The sequence below is a fragment of the Moschus berezovskii genome, chromosome 18, assembly GCF_049115385.1.
Source record: "Moschus berezovskii isolate FMDL1 chromosome 18, NW_MosBer_1.0, whole genome shotgun sequence".
Lineage (NCBI taxonomy): Eukaryota > Metazoa > Chordata > Mammalia > Artiodactyla > Moschidae > Moschus > Moschus berezovskii.
In genome coordinates, this window is record NC_142477.1 from 30,313,917 (window position 1) to 30,335,728 (window position 21,812).

The window sequence follows — 21,812 nt, forward strand, 5'->3', positions numbered from 1 at the left end:
GGTGACTGCAAGTCAGTTAAGAAAACATTATTTATAAAGTTCTTATATCTAAGAAAAGGCACAAAAAGCCTTTTATGTATATTTTATTGATTATTTATGTGATATACTTTCCTTCAGAGATTGTTAGGCAAAGAGGGTGAACTGGTTATTATTACTTTTTAAAATCTATGTCATTCATATTCATTCACAGAAACTTACTGATTAAGCAAACTCTTACTAAGACAACACCTACGTATTGTTTGTAATTTTAACTTTTTTAAAATTTCCTCCAAGGAAGAGAATGCAGGCCACTCCATCTAGTAGCAAAGAGAGTATTTCAACCGACATCCGTGAAGTCATACCATACTCAATCTCGGTCACTATCATCACCCCCATACATATCAGCAAGTTTTTTAAAACGAGGCCCCCAGTCGCTGAGGTAATCATAATCTTGGTTGCAATCTGCTGTAAGAGATTCCAAAGAACTGAGGGAATCTGCTATGGAATCATTCCCCTCATAGGCGTAAGTTGCCAGTGAATCATAAGGGGGTGCGCTTGGGTCTGAGTCATTTTCTTTTAGTCTTCGATGGATAAAATCTTGTACGTCAATATTTTCCCACAGAGGTACAGTCCTCCTTATCTGAAAAATTGTTTCAGGCATTACATCCCTTCTAAGTTTACTATCTTCTCTTGCTTCTGGATTCCTTAAAGTGCCGATGTCAAAAGCTTGGGTATCTTCTTCCCCGCCACCTTCATCGTTATAGGTAACGATGTTGTCCCGGACATCGTCTTTTGAAATTATCAGAGGTTCCTTTTTTCTTTGCCTCTTCAATGCAGCAAAAAGCACAACTAAAACTATTAACAAAAAACAAATATAACAAAGAGACAGAAAATTGTGAGTTTCCATTTTCTGGTTTAAATACAGCACACTCCTATGTTTGTGACCCTGATGTGGTGAAAGAGGTGTTAAGTTCATTTGCATAAAAAGACTAACTACCCTGTACAAATACAGCATGATTTAGGTCAAAAACTCGATGTGCTGTATTGATAAAACAAAACAAAAAAGCCAATAATACAGTGCCTTTTAATTGCTTTTGAGACTCAGTCTTCTATAGGGCTCAGGCATTGAAAAATTTTAACTATGGCTAATGCATTTAGCCAACTGAGTATATAATATCTCACTTTTCCTCAATACACATTTCTCTCAAAATATTAAAATTCTAAAACTACAATCATTATTACAAGAGAAATTGAGCACAAATTTTATGGTTCCTTAAAGACTCATGGGGATATATGTAAAACATTCAAATTTATGCATATATACACATAAATGCCTTACATGCATATATTATATGTGTGTCATGTGTATGTATATGCATGTAAATATGACACATGTAAATATGTATACACACACTATAGATATGTATACACACACATATATCATGCTTTCATCCATTCCCATTATTGACGTGGTTTTGAAAGCCTGCTTAAAATCTGAAATATAATTCTATATGCTACAATATTAAATTCAAACTTAAACTCATCCTTACCTTCTATTCATCTTACAGAAATTATCTTGTTTCTGTGGACTTTCTTGACTTATACCGTTGTATTCAAGCTTCAAGGCTATATGTTAATTGTGGTCCCTATGCATACACTATGAACCCTCCCCACATATGATATGCCTTCTTATTTCTTTTATACTAGTGAAATTTAAACTATTATGCATATATTTGACAATAAACATTTGCAAGATAAATACCTTTATAAACTAAAAATTACATTTAAAAATGTAAGAAAGACTATTTGATTTCCAACAAAGTATGTTTTATTGAAAATGGACCAAGTCCATAATTTTATATATAAGAAAAGATAAAATTATATAAAGAAAAATTTCCCAAAGCATTCTTATACATTGCTGGGGAGAAATAAAAGCAAATTTTCTCTTATTTTAGGAAAGTTAAAAAGTTTTTTTGGTATTACTGATGTTTCATGAAAAATAAGAAAAGTGTTGGCTCAAATTCTATCTTTCGTTTTCTTCAATCTTTGTTTTGAGATTATAGAAACTAATTTTCATTGAGACTGCACTTCACCATGGCCCTGATGCCCCAGTAACTACCCTTAAGGCTTGTCCAATGCTATTGTTTTATTGACCAATGCACTTTCCTCAGCTCTTAGTAATTGGTAGAAAGAATACAAAAAAAAAATCATTAGAAATATCTTTACTAACCTGCACCAAGCAGGCTTTTTGTGCTGAGCTATATTTAAAGTCATGCTAGACACATTATAAAAAACTATCCATTAAAAACGAGACATATCTTTCAGTTCAGTTCAGTCACTCAGTCATGTCTGACTCTTTGAGACCCCATGAATCACAGCACGCCAGGCCTCCCTGTCCATCACCAACTCCCGGAGTTCACTCAAACTCATGTCCATCGAGTCGGTGATGCCATCCAGCCATTTCATTCTCTGTCGTCCCCTTCTCCTCCTGCCCCCAATCCCTCCCAGCATCAGAGTCTTTTCCAGTGAGTCAACTCTTCGCATGAGGTGGCCAAAGTATTGGAGTTTCAGCTTTAGCATCAGTCCTTCCAGTGAACACCCAGGACTGATCTCCTTTAGAATGGACTGGTTGGATCTCCTTGCAGTCCAAGGGACTCTCAAGAGACGTATCTTAACTCTCTCCTATTAAAGGATGAGCATGTTAATTAAATCCAATATAGATCTGAAATCTACCAATCTAGTGAGCTATGAATTAGAAAAAGAGGGTTCTTTCCAAGTTTAGTATTGAATGAATTAATTTACATGTGTGTACTCAGTCACTCCATCATATCCAACTCTTTTCAACCCTATAAACTGTAGCCTACCAAGGTCCTCTGTCTGGGTTTCTCAAGGCAAGAATATGGGAGTGGGTTGTGCTGCCCCTCCTCTAGGGGATCTTCCTGACATGGGTATTGAATCCACATCTCATACATCTCCTGGAGTGGCAGATGGGTTCTCTACCACTAGCACAACCTGGGGAGCCCAAACTAATTTATAAATTCTCTATATGTACAGCACAACAACTGTATCGTCAAATTGCTTTAAAGGTGTCTTAGGTAATATAATGTTTATGCATTTTCATAAATGGCCTTTAGAATCTGCTCTGAGTATTTTCTCCTTTGCCAGGTCAAAATTACCTGCTTCTTTTCCCAACTAAGGTTATTAATCTGGGGTATGTGAATGCAATTCAGAGAAGCTAGGATAAGGAATAGAAAGAAAGAAAAGCATCATCATTTTTACTAATTTGTAACCTGAATGTAGCACTTTCTGTCATAAATATCAGCATAAATTGCAGTGATGGTAAATATAGTGACTATCAAACTAATAGAAATCATAGATACTTTATGTTAGGACATATCACAAATGATCATTAGACTTTCACTAAAACAAAACATATATAGGCGCATTTTGCTTTCTGTTTTTTGTTTAATTTGGATAAATATATTTCCTTTTGTATTACATGTTTTATTTAATAAGTTTAAATTATTACTCTAAAATAGCCCATAAGTTTCATTTTCACTACCAAAGGTATTCAAGGAACCAAAGGGGTTAAGAAGTTCTGCCCTAGGTTTTAACCCCTGCCTTGTGTCATGGATATAAACGAAGAACTACACTTCTTCAAACTGTGAAAGGATAGGCCTAAAATATCATGGCCCTTGTTATATCACCACCTTGCAGAGCCAACTCTCCTAACTACAGAAATATAGCAACTATGTGCAGCCATTAGTATAAAGGCCTGAAATAATGGCAAGAGTGCTTAAGAAACTTTATAATAAAACTTATAAAGTAGAATACATTCTGACTAAAATAATAGAAAATAATTCCATGTTTAGGTAATAAATTGAAAGGTAAAATATAAGAAATTTGTGCCCTCCATATTGCCCAGGTCAGAAAGATGGCAAACTTTTCTGAATAAAAGAGCCTTCTAGAATTTCTGCATAGAGATTTAGTTGAATAGTGTTATGATATCTAAACTGATTTTATTTAGCTGAATATTTAACTAAATAATATGAATATTATTCCCTCATATGCATGTCTTTTTGTATGTATGTATTATATTAATATTTAAATTAAAAAAACTCCAAATATACCTATTTCCATCCTATTCTAAATTAGAGAAGTAGAACTATTTTAGCAAATAAAACAGCATGATATCAGTAGCACTTGGCTGAAAGGGTAAGCCAAACTTTAATCTCCATGGATACAAAAATATTTTACAGAGGAGTTGAAATTTCTAATAGCATGTGGACATGCAGACTGCTGCTGCTGATGGTAGTATTGTGTAAGTTCAAAATCTCCCTGATAAATTGTTTTTCTAAATAGTTGGGCCATCATAACTGGGACAAATGTTTTCCCCTCACTTGAATCAGTTCCCCGCTGAAGTCCTGCAAGAATATCTGGCCAAAGGGATTTCATCCAGATAGATTGAAGGGATTTGCAGTGAAAAGGAGCCAACACATATGAGCATTGGAACATAAATTTGGCTAGCACTCCTGCCCTAAGTATTCATTTTGGATGAGTATTTGATGGAAACAAGTTTTGGGGGAATGTTTTACAGTGGAACAACCATTTAATTGAATTAAATTGTTGTCCTGTTAGGGCATACTCAAATAAAGCATTTGCAGTTAGAAGCATGACTTGATTTAGAAAATATTGCTGAACTAGGTATGGCCACAATGTCATAGTGATATTTTAAAAAATGTGCTTAAACATTTTCTTTGGTGGATTGAAACTACATATAACAAATTTTATGAAAAAAATGTCTATACTATTGTGAAAATTTAAATGTGCTGGTTAATTCCATGTGTGAAATACATGGTAATATTAGGAATATTATTTGTAAAATAGTCTTTTGTTCTGAGGACAATGGTTAGAAAGGTGAATTCTAACAAAGAATAATCTGGGTTTGAATGATAGTTAGAACACTTTCTGAATGAGTGACTGTGTAAGTTATCTAACCTTCTGTGGAAGATTGAAAGCATTTACCTTATAGAGTTGACATAAAAATTTAATCAATTATTAAATGAAATACCCTTTGAAATGTGACCATATTAGTTCACACTAAAAAGTTATGACCAACCTTGATAGTATATTAAAAAGCAGAGACATTACTTTGCCAACCAAGGTCCGTCTAGTCAAGGCAATGGTTTTTCCCGTGGTCATGTATGGATGTGAGAGTTGGACTGTGAAGAAGGCTGATCGCCGAAGAATTGATGCTTTTGAACTGTGGTGTTGGAGAAGACTCTTGAGAGTCCCTTATACTGCAAGGAGATCCAACCAGTCCATTCTAAAGGAGATCAATCCTGGATGTTCATTGGAGGGACTGATGCTAAAGCTGAAACTGCAATACTTCAGCCACCTCATGCGATGAGTTGACTCACTGGAAAAGACTCTGATGCTGGGAAAGGTTGGGGGCGGGAGGAGAAGGGGACGACAGAGAATGAGATGGCTGGATGGCATCACCGACTCTGGGGACATGAGTTTGAGTGTACTCCGGGAGTTGGTGATGGACAGGGAGGCCTGGCGTGCTGTGATTCATGGGGTCGCGGAGAGTCGGACACGACTGAGCGACTGATCTGATCTGATCTGATCTGAAACACTATACATATATAAGATATACTTTAAAATATCTGTATATATCACTAGTTATTATAGCCTTGTTTTTTGGTCTCTTATAAGCTTGACCTATCCCCCATCAAAAATTCATCTTTTTTTTTTGATTGGAAGAACTATTTTAATAACAAGCTCAAATTTTCCCTCTTTAGCTATAAAGAAGAGTGGTTTTCAGTCCACAGTCACTGGATAATGAAGAAGAGAATTCCTTGAATTGAATGAGAATGTCTCAGGGGCATGTCATTCAGGGGCGTACTTACCAAGCAGGATGATAACACAGAGAAGGATGGCAATGAGAGCTCCAGTGCTCAGGCCAGCAGAGAGAACCAAGGCTTGGGCATTGCAGGACTGCATGTTTCCTTGATTATCACAGGCACACACACGAATGGTGAGTGTGCCAGTGCTGCTTTGAATCGGATAATCATTGTCAAAAATTAAAATTGGCAGCAAATATGTGCTCATTTTGTTGCGGCTGTACCCATCTTTTCGAGTCATGATTCCTGCTGTGTTATCTGTTAAAGAGAAAACTCAGATCAGTCTTTTAAATGTTGCCTCTTAATGGTTCATAATATTTGTCTTTAAAAATGCTCTGTACCTTTATTGTCTACAATGGTGAAGTTTGGATTGAGGGGGAATTCTGGCACTGGTTCAAAGAAGAATTTGTGGCCTCGGGGAGGATCATCTTTGTCCATGACACTGACAGTCTGAATCAACTAAAACCAAAGAAAAATCAATTAAATAGAGCACAAAAAGCAACTCTTGTTATTACAAGACATTTAAACTCTGCATTTGGGCTGCAAATATATCACTGAAACTAAACCAAAAAAATTCTATTTTGAGAAAAATTTCCAACATTTTTTATAGCTCTGTCTAATGTAACTTATTTTATGAGGAATAAAAAATGTCAATCAAGTCTCAGTTTGCAAAGCACCTCTATGAATCATTGTCTGCTTCCTGGCCACTATTGTATCCAAGAAAAGAAATCCAAAATTAGATCAAGTCAATATCTTTTGCCTTTTGACTTGTTAATATATACTACTAGTCCATTTTATTATTATGAATTGGTTACCGACATCTTGCCTCCAGTAGACAATGATTGTTTCAAAAGCAAAGAACATAACAGATGGATTTTTTTTTAAGTGATATCATAACCACTCCTAGAGATTAAGGAAACTATAGTTTTGGAAAAATGAGCAATATGCCATATAATACCAGAAAGCAGAAGATTTTAAAGCTTTGGGGTGCCATAATTACAATGAGATTGCATACTTTATTCAAAATGTTTGCTCTTCTTTTAAATGGTAGCTGCAAAATTTAGAATAATATATGAATAAAGCCTTCTAAAGTTTTGTAATACACTGTTGAATTTGAGAAATTATAGCACCTCTCAGCTGTTCTCAGTGTGGGTCAGAGGTGAGCCACAGTGGGAAGATGGAACAGCAAATGGCAGGTTGGGCAGTGAAATGCTAGTGAGCATTTTATCATGGATAAAATACAAAGCCACACATCGGGGTGCCTGTTTTCCAGTCCTGGGTCTGCCATCTGTGTGATTTGTAATCACAGTCATTTAATTATCATTACTTTCAAATCCTCTTCTACAAAAACAAACAGTTTCACCGCTTCCAGGTATCACAATCCAAAATTCTGTGATGAAGAATTAGTAGAGTTTTGCAGTAGTTTAATGTATCCTTCATTGTGGTTATTGTGTATTCTCTAAGTCCATACCAGGGGGCTCAGTGATAAAATACTATATTAGTGTAAAAAGTGAATATATTCAGCATTTTCCTAAAATTACTTTAGTGATGTCTCAAATATTGCTTTATAAGATGACCTTGTAACTCGTACAATCTTTTTTATCTCACTAATATTAAAGCTGAAAAAACAGAATATAACTAATCTCAAACCAAGATGACCTGATTAAACAACTGAAAGTGGCAAATGTAATCAGCAAGAAATTATTATGATTTCCTTTATATTAACACAGGTCAATTTTATTTTCTTACTTCATGTTTTATTTAATAATATATCTTCATCCCATTCGTGATTATATATCACTACCAGTATAATTATGAATCCAGGTAGGAACTTTTTATATATGTGATATTTATTATGTACCTGGTGTATAAATTAAAGCATATATTATAATTTTCCTATTATATCACAGGTTATATAAAATATTTTAAAATTCATATTTTTAAGATTATTGTGAGTTATTTTGTATTGGAGATAAAGAACTGACAAGGGGAATTGACAATAGTTTTCATGACAAAAACAAAGCCCAAGTAAATTAATACAATGTCCATGTCCTTTGCCTTGATGAAGAGGAAAAATTTTTTTTTTAAGTTTATAATAACTTACCTGCCCAGGTTTTGCATTTTCACAAACAAATGTTTCATAGTACATGGCAAATTCTGGAGCGTGGTCATTTATATCTAGAATTCTGATGAAGACAGGAATGTGGCTACTTTGTTTCGAGTTATCTGCAGTGAGAACATGTGTAAGATTTTAGTCTCATTTACAGAGTAGCAGTGGTATTATTTGCCCCATTTGTAACTTAGCAACACATCATTTCTAGGGTATTCACTTTTTGATTGGATTGCTGATGTATATCTCAGCTTTCTTACATGGTTCAGGTGAAAAGCATGATAGAATGAGGAGAATATAATTGAGAGCGAATATTATTTGTAAGACACTCTTTTCTTAGACTGATTATTTTATGATTAGATCATGTTTTATTCTACGGTAAGATGTAAAAGAAAGCCAAGTTTAAAATGAATGAAAATTTGGTAATCCTTAAAATAAGTTAAAAATCCAACACACTCTAAGTAATTTCTCTCAGTTCTAATAATAAAATTATCCCACTCAGGAAACAGTTTATTTAATGCTATTATTTTAAGACTTTGGTGAAAAATAATGTGCTCAGATGGATATATTTCCAACTTACTTATTTCTGTAGCTGTGACGGTTATATTGTGCCAAGGAGTTGATTCCCTGTCTAGAGGCTTCAAAGTGAAAATAGAGCCATTTTCTGAGTGAATACTGAAAATCCGGTCCATGTCAGTATGCCGATCAACAGAGTACCTAGCCGGAAAGAGATTCATCATTCCAGGCACTGTATTAAGATTACAGCTCATCTACCATTTCATAAAGTTTGAGGCAATTCACACAATGGTCTGATAAAGGTGACAAGTGAAATACTGATGATTTTCTTGAATTTTTATTTAGTGTAATTTTCATTTAGACAATTTGTTAAATTTGACTGATTTCGTTATTACTATTCTATGATTATTTGACTTCAGAGTCATTATTGACGTTTGTGAGTCCTTGTGGCAGCTTTTAAGTGAGTTTTTAATAGCCACTTGATTTATTTGTCCTATCATAGACCTATTGCAATACTTGAGACATGTTAAACAGCCGTATTAAATTTGATAGAATCAATTCCATTGGATAAATTGAAATTAAGTTGCAAATAGCACATGAAAATGTGTGTCCACAGAGTCCTTATAAGTGGATATGCAGAGGCTGTTGTAAAATACATGGGTCTTGAATGGTTTGTTCAAGGATCATTTCAGCTGAATCAAATGTCCTCCTCCACTCTCTCCCTTTAACTTATATCAAATAAAAACTGAAATGACAAAGACCACAGAATTACAGGACTCTGTCTCATCAGGTATGTATATAAAATGTCAATATAAACTTTGTATTATTCAGTGACTGGCAAAATAATGCCCACCCCCCTCCAATGGATGTCTATCTCCTAATCCCTGGAAACTGTACATGGTTTACTTTACATGGTAAAAAGTAACTTTTCAGGTGTGATTAGGTTAAAGACATTGAGATGGGAGATTAAACTTGATTATTTGTGTATGTTAGTCACTCAGTCCGAACCTTTGCGACCCCATGGATTGTAGCCTACCAGGCTTCTCTGTCCATGGAATTATTCAGGCAAGTATACTGAAGTGTACTGTCATTCCCTTCTCCAGAGGATCTTTCTGACCCAGGGATTGAACCCTGGTCTCCCGCATTACAGGCAGATTATTTACTGTCTGAGCTACAAATTAATCCTATGAACCCTTAAAAGTTGAAGAAGATGGCAGAAAAGTAAAATTCTAGCTTACATGAAAATCCTTTAGTTATATCAGGCCATGTTAGACTGTACTAGTTACCATTTTTACATATTTTAAATTTCTGCTGTTGAATGTTTAATTGAGCCATGTAAGAATCTAAGTGTATCTCATACGTTAATGGAAATCTTGGTAGAAGAGATTATGATACAGTAGATCGAGTGAACAGTTATTCTGCAATTCTAACAAGCTTATGTGAATCCAGGTTGTAAGTCCATTGACAAGGTTTTGTATAACAAGGTTATAGACCATGGGATAAACTGGTTAGAATACTGGAGAAAGTGAAGAGGAACTAAAAAGCCTCTTGATGAAAGTGAAAGAGGAGAGTGAAAAGGTTGGCTTGAAGCTCAACATTCAGAAAACAAAGATCATGGCATCTGGTCCCATCACTTCATGGGAAATAGATGGGGAAACAGTGTCAGACTTTATTTTTTGGGCTCCAAAATCACTGCAGATGCTGATTGCAGCCAGGAAATTAAAAGACGCTTACTCCTTGGAAGGAAAGTTATGACCAACCTAGATAGCATATTAAAAGGAGAGACATTACTTTGCCAACAAAGGTCCGTCTAGTCAAGGCTATGGTTTTTCCCGTGGTCATGTATGGATGTGAGAGTTGGACTGTGAAGAAAGCTGATTGCCGAAGAATTGATGCTTTTGAACTGTGGTGCTGGAGAAGACTCTTGAGAGTCCCTTGGACTGCAAGGAGATCCAACCAGTCCATTCTAAAGGAGATCAGTCCTGGGTGTTCATTGGAAAGACTGAAGCTGAAGCTGAAACTGCAATACTTTGGCCACCTCATGTGACGAGTTGACTCACTGGAAAAGACTCTGATGCTGGGAGGGATAGGGGGTGGGAGGAGACGGGGATGACAGAGAATGAGATGGCTGGATGGCATCACCGACTCGATGGACATGAGTTTGAGTGTACTCCGGGAGTTGGTGATGGACAGGGAGGCCTGGCGTGCTGTGATTCATGGGGTCGCAGCGAGTCGGACACGATTGAGCGACTGAACCGAACAGAACTGAACTGAAGAGAAGAACAATGGCAGAGAACTAACAGACTAATCAGCATCAAGTGGCATCCTGATTTTTCTAGGTCTCTATTAAAGCCACTTAGCAAAATTAACTCCCTTTTAATCTGGTGAATTTGGGAATTAACAACTCCCATTATGATTCTGTAATATATCCATTATTGGGCACTGACTTTGACAAAAATTAGTAATAGATATTTAGGTTTTTAAACACTGTAAAACATTGGCAATTTTTGACATATTGGATGAAAATGGATTTATGTAAAGGCTATGTTTTTATGTTTGGGTTATTATAATAAAATACACATGACAGTCTACTTTTATAAGAAATATGCTTACTTAAGGGATCCATTAACAAATTCAGGTTTCAAAAATAATTTTAACAATATAGTATGTGATGGTGCTTATGTAATTTATTTTCTGCTAAATTTTGTAAATTTATTATTTCAAACGCACAAATACAGTTCAAAGTATTTGGGCATGTGGACATATACATATTAATGTATATATGTTGGATTTCATCTTAAGATAGAATAGCTAAAAGCTTTGCATACTTGTTCTCAGATTTCTTTCTGTACTTCACTTCCCAGATATGAAACCAGGTCAGTCACCTCCTTGTTATCCTTTGGACATGTTGTGCAATGGACAGTAGAGCTATATGGAAATGGTAGTATCCCATTATTTTTGCAAATGGAGTAGGAAATGGCAACCTATGCGAGTATCATTGCTTGAAAATACCATGGACAGAGGAGCCTGGTGGGCTGCAGCCTGTGTGTGGGTCGCAGAGTTTAACATGACTGAAGCGACTGAGGACATTTTTGCAATAATTGTGATTGTAATTTTTCTGCATAGTTGTGTATGTATACATGTATGTATATATATAATATATTCATATTTCTTAGAGACAAAAGTTATGTTGGGTTATAACTAAGAATTCATTGTCAGCAAAGGATCTGAGATAGTTCTTTTTTTTAAATAAACATCAGTGTATTAGAATCAAGACTAAATGTCATATGAAATTTTCTCTTTTTAATTTTTATTGCTTGGTGGTGGTTGCGGTTTAGTTGCTAAGTCAGGTTCAACTCTTGTGACGCCGTGGTCTGTATCCACCAGGCTTTTCCATCCATGGAATTTCCCAGGGAAAAACACTGGAGTTAGTTGCCATTTCCTCCTCCAGGGGATCATCCAGAGCCAGGGGTGCAACTGGAGTCTCCTGCTTTGCAGGCAGATTTTTTATGGTTGAGCCATCAGGGAAGGTCTTTTATTGCTTAAGTAGTGTTAAAATGAAGCAAGATAGAGTGTTTTCTATCTCTAGGTTTCAATTTTCCTAAAATTCAGTCCTTAATGTAGCCTGAGAGTTACTGGAATATTTTTTTTTTAATTTTTTTCCTAAAATACTTAGACCAAATTTTACTTATCAATACAAACAATCCAAAAAGAAACACAAAGAAAGTAAATAAAAGAGCACAACCCAATCACATCTATGTGTTGAATGAAATTCAGTTCATAATATTCACCTTTATATTTTTATCCCCATCATTGGAAAGTTCAGTAGCTAACCATAATCTGCTTATTGCTGAATAGATCTCTGATTTCTTCCTATCATTTGCATCAGAGATCAAGAGGAAAATTAAAATGTCTTTGTTCCCCTTGTTGCTTGCCCTAGAGCCTTGTGTGAGAGTTTCTGTGATTGTGGAATAATTAATAATTCTTACATTACATAAATCTAGCTTTGACTTGGCACTTGTGTGGCATCAAAATTAGTCCATGTTTCTGGCTGCCCCACCCTTAGGTCCAATCTTGAAAGGTACCGTCTTTAAGTTAACAATTCATAAAGAAGAATCACTTTGATTTGTAAATAGATCACTTTAATATTAACACTGCAAACTTCTGGGTGTGTATTTATAAGTTTGCCCCATTGCAAGTTATATCTTGCCATTTTTCAAAGCCCAGAGATAATTTTCATTTATTTAGCAACCAGTGTTCTATTTTGAACACAGAATAGGATGTTCTGGTTTACCTATTAATAATAAATACACCAGATTACAGCAAACGACCAAAAGGAGGCTGATAAACACTTAATGTGAGACAAAACTGACTCTATGCCTCAGCAGATGATTTAATAAAACAATTTTTTATTGATCTCCTGATATTGAATTTTTAATAATAAGTTTAAAAAATCATTGGCATGATTTTTTGAATGAATATCTTATGCAGAAACAGGAGCCAATCATATAAGCAGCAAAAGTAGCAAGGTCAAAAGCTAACAAGAAAGCTGAGACTGTGGAACCTAAGATCTGGTTCTAGCTTGTTTTCTTCGTTGTTGTTTGTTCGTTTGTTTTTCAAGTTCTACAATTAAGGATCAAACACATACATGTATATGCATGGCTGAGTCCCTTTGCTGTTCACCTGAACCTACCACAACATTATTAATCAGCTATATCCCAACATAAAATAAAACGTTTAAAAATAAATAAAATAGATAACCAATAAGGACCTTTTGTTGTTACAGGGAATTCTGTTTATATTCTGTAATGACCTAAATGGGAAAATTTGAAAAAGAATCAATGTATTTATAGCTAGAAGAAAATGTGCTTCCCTTGTGGCTCAGACTATAAAGAATCCTCTTGCAATGCTGGAGACCTGGGTTCGCCCCCTGGATTGGGAAGATCTTCTAGAGGAGGGCATAGCAACCCACTCCAGTATTCTGGCCTGAAGAATCCCCATAGACAGAAAAGTCTGGCAGGTGATAGTCCATGGGCTTACAAAGAGTAGGACAGGATTGAGTGAATAAGAACATCATCACTCTTCTGTACACCTGAAACTAATACAACATTGTTAATCAGCTATACTCCAACTAAAAAAAAAAAAGATTCTTGAAAAAGAAACAAACACATAGAAGATCCTTGTATTTTCACCTATTACAAAAATGTCAGTTAAGTTACAGACACCAGAACAAATAAAAAAATCAGAAATATGTCAGTGATAGCATTCCTTTCCCTTTTCTGTATCCCAGGTACATCTTCCACTAAGTCAATATACTTCGGCCGTGAGTTTGTTAATCATTTTTTCAGCTACTGCTTTCCAGAAATGTGTCTTCCAGCTACAAATTGAAACCTTCCTTGAGAATGTGGCTATAATGCTTGAACAGATAATTCATAATATTTTTTGGAAATACCAGTGACATAATTTTGAAATTATCATTATTTAACTCTCTGTAATGAAATCAAATATTATGAAAATACTAATATATATGAAGGCACTTATTCCAGTTTATTGTGGAATCATGTACTTTACTGTGATATAACTAAATTTCTCACCAGCAAGTTTGTTTTGTACTTCTTTGCATGACAGCTGTAGAACTGATTTCTTCTAAAATTTGTTGAATTTTAAATACGTTGAGCATAAAATAAGTGTGAAATGAGACAACATACTCTTTCAGAAACTGTAAAGCTATAATCATCCTTAAAACTTAGGAAATCCAGGAAAACTAATGAGGTGACACAGAGTTGACAACAGCTGCTAATTGTAACCAGAATCTTATGCTGCAAGTAGCAGCTGTATTTCAGAAAATATGTTTCATGGACAGATTTACTGGCGGGTGAGAAACACTTCCCAAACTTTCCTGGTAAATGTTTCTCCATGATGTTTATCATAGCCTATTCAGGCTCTGGGAATCTGTCATCCTTCTAAATGATTCAGACAAACAAAAGAGTTAAATATTACAATGTTGTCTTCTGGTTGAATTATTGATCGTTTTTCACACTGTAATTGAATATCTAAAGGTTTTTTTTTTTTACATACACTTTTATGCTAACAAGATGAGTTTAATATTATATTTTCAGGCACAACCCTATATTTTATCAGATTTGGCAGTATAATTATAGAAGCATAATTTCAAATTCATTTGTTCCCCAAATATTTTTCTTCCCTTTGTCACAATTCTTGAGGTTTTACAGGTATAACTACTGCTCGTTGTTGTTTTAAGATGTAAATACCTGATAAATGTTGACTCACTGGAAAAGACTCTGATGCTGGGAAAGGTTGGGGGCGGGAGGAGAAGGGGACGACCGAGAATGAGATGGCTGGATGGCATCACCGACTCTGTGGACATGAGTTTGTGTGAACTCCGGGAGTTGGTGATGGACAGGGAGGCCTGGCGTGGGGTCGCGGAGAGTCGGACACGACTGAGCGACTGAACTGAACTGAACTGAACCCGATAAATGTAAACATTTCTGGTAGAGCTATGAATTTAAAAATGTATCAGCCACTTTCATGTATCATAAAAAAAGGTTGCAAGTTTTACTATCAGTCTTTGACCAAGAACTTTTTCTCCTGAAATTGTATCATGTGGAAATTATCAGATATAGTGTGTGAGATATAGACTCAGACACTATGAGTCAGACACGACTGAGTGACTTTCACTTCACTGCATATATATGTATTTATATATACATATATATAGACAATAGAAGTTTATTAAGAAAGATAATGACATTAGCAAATATTTACAATTAGTAAAATACATAAATCCATAAATATTACAGTAGTTCTACTTAATATTAAATAATTAGGAGATTGATAAGTTGTTTGAAAGATGAAATACTTGACGGAAGTAGAACAAATAGCACTGGTGTATCTACTAAGGGGATAATTATAGACATCTTATTTGCTATAAAATTATCTGTGCAATACATTTTTCTAAAATGAATGGCTATAATTATATAATCTTAAAATCTTGAAAGCTTGAAAAGCTATGAATGGTCTCACATATAAAATAACAGGGACTATATTTACCACCTGTTTCCACACTAAAAGCAAGATGAAATATATGAAACAATTATTTTTGAAGTATTAGATACCAGGAGACAGAGAGGGTAATTCCTGGGCAAGGAGGAAGAAATGATGCAATCCTCAAAAGTGGCTTTGACCTGGGAGGGTTTCTAGGTAATAATGCAGGAAGTGGGAGCCCAGGTGGAGCCTGTCAGTCCCTTGAGTTCAAGAGATGATTCTGAGGGTCCAAAGAGACTAATGTGGGCCACAATTTTCTGGGTAGAGGACTTCAGGGGATAGAACTTCACAGAGAACCACAGAAATATGAAAAGAATCCCACTCAACTCTTCAGCTGAGTACTGGTCAGAATACACATGAGAACAACTAAAATCTATGGCTTCCATGGATGTAACCAATGATAAGGTCTGGCGGGAGCAAAGCTGAACTGGCATGTGTCTGGAAATAATTCTAGTTCCCACCAGCCAAAGTGGAAAATTCATCACTCATGGGGCTTTGTTGGACTACTCAGAATGTGTTACCTGATTTATGGGGCAAAACCAGTTATAGACAAAGGGCTGCTGAAGCAAAAGCCAAAAGGTTTAAGCTATTTCAAGTAACTTAGCCACACATCTGAATACAGTTCAAGAGTATTTATAAATATGTAAAGCTGTCACACACTAAACACAGTATAAACACAATATTTTTTGTGCAATCAGAAATCACAGGTAAGTGTGGGATGGGAAACGTGACTGCAAACAAAAATCTGTCAACTAAAACTAGCCCAGATATTACACAGTTGACAGAATTAGCTGACAATGATATTTTAAGTTATTTTAAATGCATTCTGAATATTTAACTTCTAGAAGGAAATGGCAACCCGTCCCAATATTCGTGCCCAGAGAATCATATGACAGAAGAGTCTGGTAGGCTATAGTCTGTACAGTCACAAAGAGATGATATATATATCCTCATTCATTATATATATATATACATATATATATCTGTCTCCTTCATAAAGCTTCTAGAAAAGAAACTACAGTCTGTGAGTTGAAAATCATCCTATGATGGAATTAAAGCAGGTTAGGTATTGCTTATTTAACTTATATGCAGAGTACATCATGAGGAACGCTGGGCTGGAAGAAGCACAAGCTGGAATCAAGATTGCTGGGAGAAATATCAATAACCTCAGATATGCAGATGACACTACCCTTATGGCAGAAAGTGAAGAGGAACTCAAAAGCCTCTTGATGAAAGTGAAAGAGGAGAGTGAAAAGGTTGGCTTGAAGCTCAACATTCAGAAAACAAAGATCATGGCATCTAGTCCCATCACTTCATGGGAAATAGATGGAAAAACAGTGGAAACAGTGTCAGACTTTGTTTTTTTGGGCTCCAAAATCACTGCAGATGCTGATTGCAGCCATGAAATTAAAAGACGCTTGCTCCTTGGAAGGAAAGTTATGACCAACCTTGATAGTATATTAAAAAGCAGAGACATTACTTTGCCGACCAAGGTCCGTCTAGTCAAGGCAATGGTTTTTCCCGTGGTCATGTATGGATGTGAGAGTTGGACTGTGAAGAAAGCTGATCGCCGAAGAATCGATGCTTTTGAACTGTGGTGTTGGAGAAGACTCTTGAGAGTCCCTTATACTGCAAGGAGATCCAACCAGTCCATTCTAAAGGAGATCAATCCTGGATGTTCATTGGAGGGACTGATGCTGAAGCTGAAACTCCAATACTTTGGCCACCTCATGAGACGAGTTGACTCACTGGAAAAGACTCTGATGCTGGGAAAGGTTGGGGGCGGGAGGAGAAGGGGACGGCGGAGAATGAGATGGCTGGATGGCATCACCAACTCTGTGGACATGAGTTTGGGTGTACTCAGGGAGTTGGTGATGGACAGGGAGGCCTGGCGTGCTGTGATTCATGGGGTCGCGGAGAGTCGGACACGACTGAGCGACTGAACTGGACTGAACTGAGGTATTGCAAAAAAAAAAAAAGAATTAGTAAACTTTAAAAGAAGAATGAATGGGAACTATTTAAAATAACCAAGGTGAAAGTGAAGTCGCTCAGCCGTGTCCGACTCTTTGCGACCCCATGGACGGTAGCCTACCAGGCTCCACCATCCGTGGGATTTTCCAGGCAAGAATACTGGAGTGGGCTGCCATTTTCTTCTCCAGGGGATCTTCTCAACCCAGGGATCAAACCCGGGTCTCCTGCATTGCAGACAGACGCTTTACCGTCTGAGTCACTAGGGAAGGTGAAGGAGATTAAAAAATGAGAGCACCAGTGAGCTGTGTTGCACTTTCAAGAGACCTAACATAATTAAAATTAAACGATCTGAAAGAGAGGAAGGTAGGGCAAAATTATTGAAGAAACACTGGTTGAAAAGTTTTCCAAGTTTGACAAAAGCCATAAACTCACAGATCCAAGAAGCTTAATAAACTTCAAGTACAAAATATATGAAGCATATTATAGAAAGTCACATCATAATCAAATTGCTTAAAGCTTTTGACAAAATTTAAATGCATCCTAAAGAACAACTAAGTTACTAAGACAAAAATAAACATAAAGACATTTCAAAATGCTTATTTTAGATCTAGAAAAAAGCAACAACTACCCTCAATCTAAAATTCTATACCCAGTAAGAAAAGAATGATGACATTAAAAAAGGAAATATTGAAGAATGCAAAATAAAGCACAGTATTAATCCAAACAAGGCAGAAAATAGGAATGATGAAACAAAGAAAAGATAGAGCAATTAGAAAACAAATAGCAAACAAGCATGAGGTATATAATAATTGAGATAAAAAATACACCAGAAGGAATCAACAGATTATGTGATACAGAGGAATTGACCAGCAATCTGGAAGACACAGTAGTGGAAATCATTGAAGATAAATAGGAAAAAGAAAAAAAAATATATATATATATAAAGGAGGAAAACTTGCAAGACGTCTAGTACAACATCAAGCACCATAAGATTCACATTTTGTGGTCTAGAAGAAGAGAAACAGAGAACCAGGAAGAGAGCATATTGGAAAACATGATAGCAGAAACATTTCCTAACCTGAGAAAGGAAACAGGCATCCAGGCCAGGAAGCACAGAGTCCAAAACAGGAAGAACCACACCAAGACATATTGTAATGAAATGAGAAAATTAAAGAGAGGATATTGAAAGCTGCAAGGGAAAAGCAACAAGATATATATAAGGGAATGCCCATAGGCTATCAGTCAACTTTTCAACAGTTACTACACAGGACAGAAGAGAGTGACACAGTATATTTAAAGTGATGAGAGGAAAAACCTACAAGCAATAATATGCTCCCTGGAAAGATTTCACTGAGATTTGATGGAGACATCAAAGGTTTTATAGACAAGCAAAAACTAAAGAGTTCAGAACCATAAAACCAACTTTAAAGAAAATTTAAAAAGATTTCTCTGAATAAAAATGAACAGAAATGTATAAAATGTATAGAGCTAGAAATGTATAAAAAAAAATCTCATTTGTAAAGGCAACTATACAGTAGATGTGGTAAATCAATGATGTATGACAGTATTAGAAAGGTTGAAAGACCAAAGTAGTAAAATAATGCATATATACAAGTAGTTAAGGGATACATAAAACAAAAAGATGTAAAATATGATATCAAAACCATTAAATGTAGAGGGGATTTGCAGAGTAAAAGTGCAGGGCTTGCTGTTAAAATCTGTTTGAACTTAAGACATATGCAGCTTGAAATTCATATATACATATATATGAATCTATAAAAATTCATATATATATATGAATTGATATATATATACCTCATGGTAACCACAACCTCATGATAACTCCCAACAAACAAAAATTCAGGACCAGATGTCTTCATAGATGAATTCTACCAAACATTTGTAGGAATTAAAACCTATCCTTTTTAAACTATTACATAAAAGTTTAAAGGAATGGATAATTCTGAAGGCATACTAAGAGGACAGCATCATCTTGAACCACTCAAATATCCATAACAGATACATTCATGCAAAAGAGAAAGGAATCCAAACCAAAGACTGAAGGCAACCATCAAATCAGAAGGCAGAAGAGAAAACAAAGAATAAAGGAACAAAAGAGCACTACAAAACAACCCCCAAAATATTAATAAAGTGACAGTAGGTACATAGCTATCAATAATCACCTTAAATGCAAATAGACCAAATGAAAACAAAAACATAACAGATTAAAACCTTTGGGACACAGTAAAAGCAGATCCAGAGGGAAGTTTATAGCAGTGCAAGCTTATCTCAGTAAACAAGAAGAATCTCAGAGACAACGTAATTTTAAACCCAAAGGAACTAAGAAAAGAAGAAAAAATAAAATCCAAAGTTAGTAGAAGAAAAGCAGTTATAAGGAGCAGAAATATGTGAAATAGACACTAAAAAACAAGTAAAGAAATAATAGGAAAGATCAACAAAACTAGGAACTAATTCTTTGTAAAAATAAACAAAACTGATATACTTTTAGCCAGAGTCATTGAGAAAAAAGAGAGTGGGTCCAAATTAATAAAATTAGAAATGAAAAAAGAGAAGTTACAACACACAACACAGCCCTCAATAAAACTAGAAGAAAAAAAGTCCCTATTATGGACAATGGAAAGACAAGGAAAAACTAAACCAAATTCTGAGGGACAAAAGCCATGGGTTGCTTCTTGTACAAGTTCGTCCTTGAAGCTCTGCTGTGTACTACTGAACTCAGTCATATTAGTTTATGAATGTGAAACGTTGTTAATTATCTCTAAAAATCAAGCCTAGAAAGCAGAATATATAGGTTAAAGAATTGGCTCTGCATTCAGATCAACAGTAGTTTGAATCGTCAGCCTGCCAGTTATTTGTATAGGGTCCTTGGTAAAACTCCTTAAACTCTTTGCATCTCTATCTCTATTTATTTTGACAATACAGATGTTAATGTCAATCCTGAACTCCCGATCTATCTCTCCCCCTGCACTTCCCCTCTAGTAACCACAAATTTATTCTCTAAGTCTGATGGCTCAGTAAGGGAAGATTCACTTGCAATGCATGAGACACTGGAGAGGCGAGTTCGATCCCTGGATTGGGAAGATCCCCTAGAAAAGGAAATGGCAACCCATTCCAGGATTCTTGGAGAATTCCTCGAAAGGAGGAACCTGGTAGGATATAGTCCATGGGGTCGCAGAGAGTCAGACGTGACTGAACGACTAACATACACACACACACACACACACACACACGCGCGTAACTGAACCACTTTGTTGTACACCTGAAGTTAACACAACATTGTTAATCAACTATGCTCTAATATAAAATAGTTTATTTAAAAAATATAGGTGATAACAATGTACTTGCCTTATAATACTGTGATGAGATTTAAATGATATAATATTTTGGATAGTTCCCAGATCACAGCAAGGGCACAATAAATAACAATTATTTTATAGAGGAAAAGATAGGCAAAATATTTGAGTCTCATATCATGAATCTGATGCCACCATTTGAGTAGAAAAGCATTTTGTTGCTTATCGCTTGATTCAATGAAAAGATTAAAACCTTTGTGTAGAAAAGGGTGTTAAAATGATTAAACTAAATAAAATCCTTGATGTTATCTGAATAAATAAACAAATATCCTTGGCAACATGGAAAATCAGCCTGCCTTTCTCAAGTTAATCAACTTTCATTGAATTCCTATATGCAAGATATACCAAGTGAATGAGAAAAGATTATTAAGAGGCTGTCTCTATACTGCAGGACACTCAGTAGTAGGGCAATAAATTGTTCTTAATCTAAAAGAGTCAATATCCTGTCACTTGTCTAAAACTTTCTAACAGTGGGTATTATTAACTGACAAAAGGTAAAATCGATGACTTTGTTGAAAACATAAATGTGGAATTTTAAGCATAAATATTTGGTATCACAAATACTAGGTCTAAATGAAGGCACAGCCAACACCGTCTACTATGTTTTTGGAAACTGCAAAATCTATCAAGAATAGGTATTTATTGAGCATGTATAGCTATTGGTATCTATAGTCCCTTATGCATTTTTATATACATGGTGAATTATTTCTATTTCAATACTGGAAAGAACACAAAAACACTCTGAATTTCCTTTTGTTACTTAAAAAAATAAATTCACATATAAGAAATGCCAAAGCCAATCAACCACACTCAATTTCAATAAAAAGTAAATAAACATAATTTTGGATGTAAACCTGCTGGAACATACATGTAGACCACTGGAAAACTAGA

General features: G+C 35.4%; 1 protein-coding gene across 2 annotated transcripts in view; it reads right to left on the minus strand.

Moving 5' to 3' along the window:
* Positions 1–346: 346 nt before the first annotated feature.
* Positions 347–21,812, minus strand: part of CDH9 (cadherin 9) — an 85,745-nt gene continuing 64,279 nt past the window's right edge. Inside the window, exons 7-13 of one of the 2 annotated variants that reach the window (XM_088845563.1) lie at positions 8,576–8,712; positions 7,990–8,111; positions 6,227–6,344; positions 5,892–6,143; positions 5,396–5,398; positions 4,884–4,918; positions 347–805 (exon numbers count right to left, since the gene is read on the minus strand). In XM_088845563.1, the coding sequence (XP_088701689.1) occupies positions 347–805; positions 4,884–4,918; positions 5,396–5,398; positions 5,892–6,143; positions 6,227–6,344; positions 7,990–8,111; positions 8,576–8,712 (1,126 nt within the window). Of the gene's footprint in view, positions 835–4,883; positions 4,919–5,395; positions 5,399–5,891; positions 6,144–6,226; positions 6,345–7,989; positions 8,112–8,575; positions 8,713–21,812 lie in introns of both variants that reach the window. The other variant, XM_055421735.2, reaches the window with a different exon arrangement.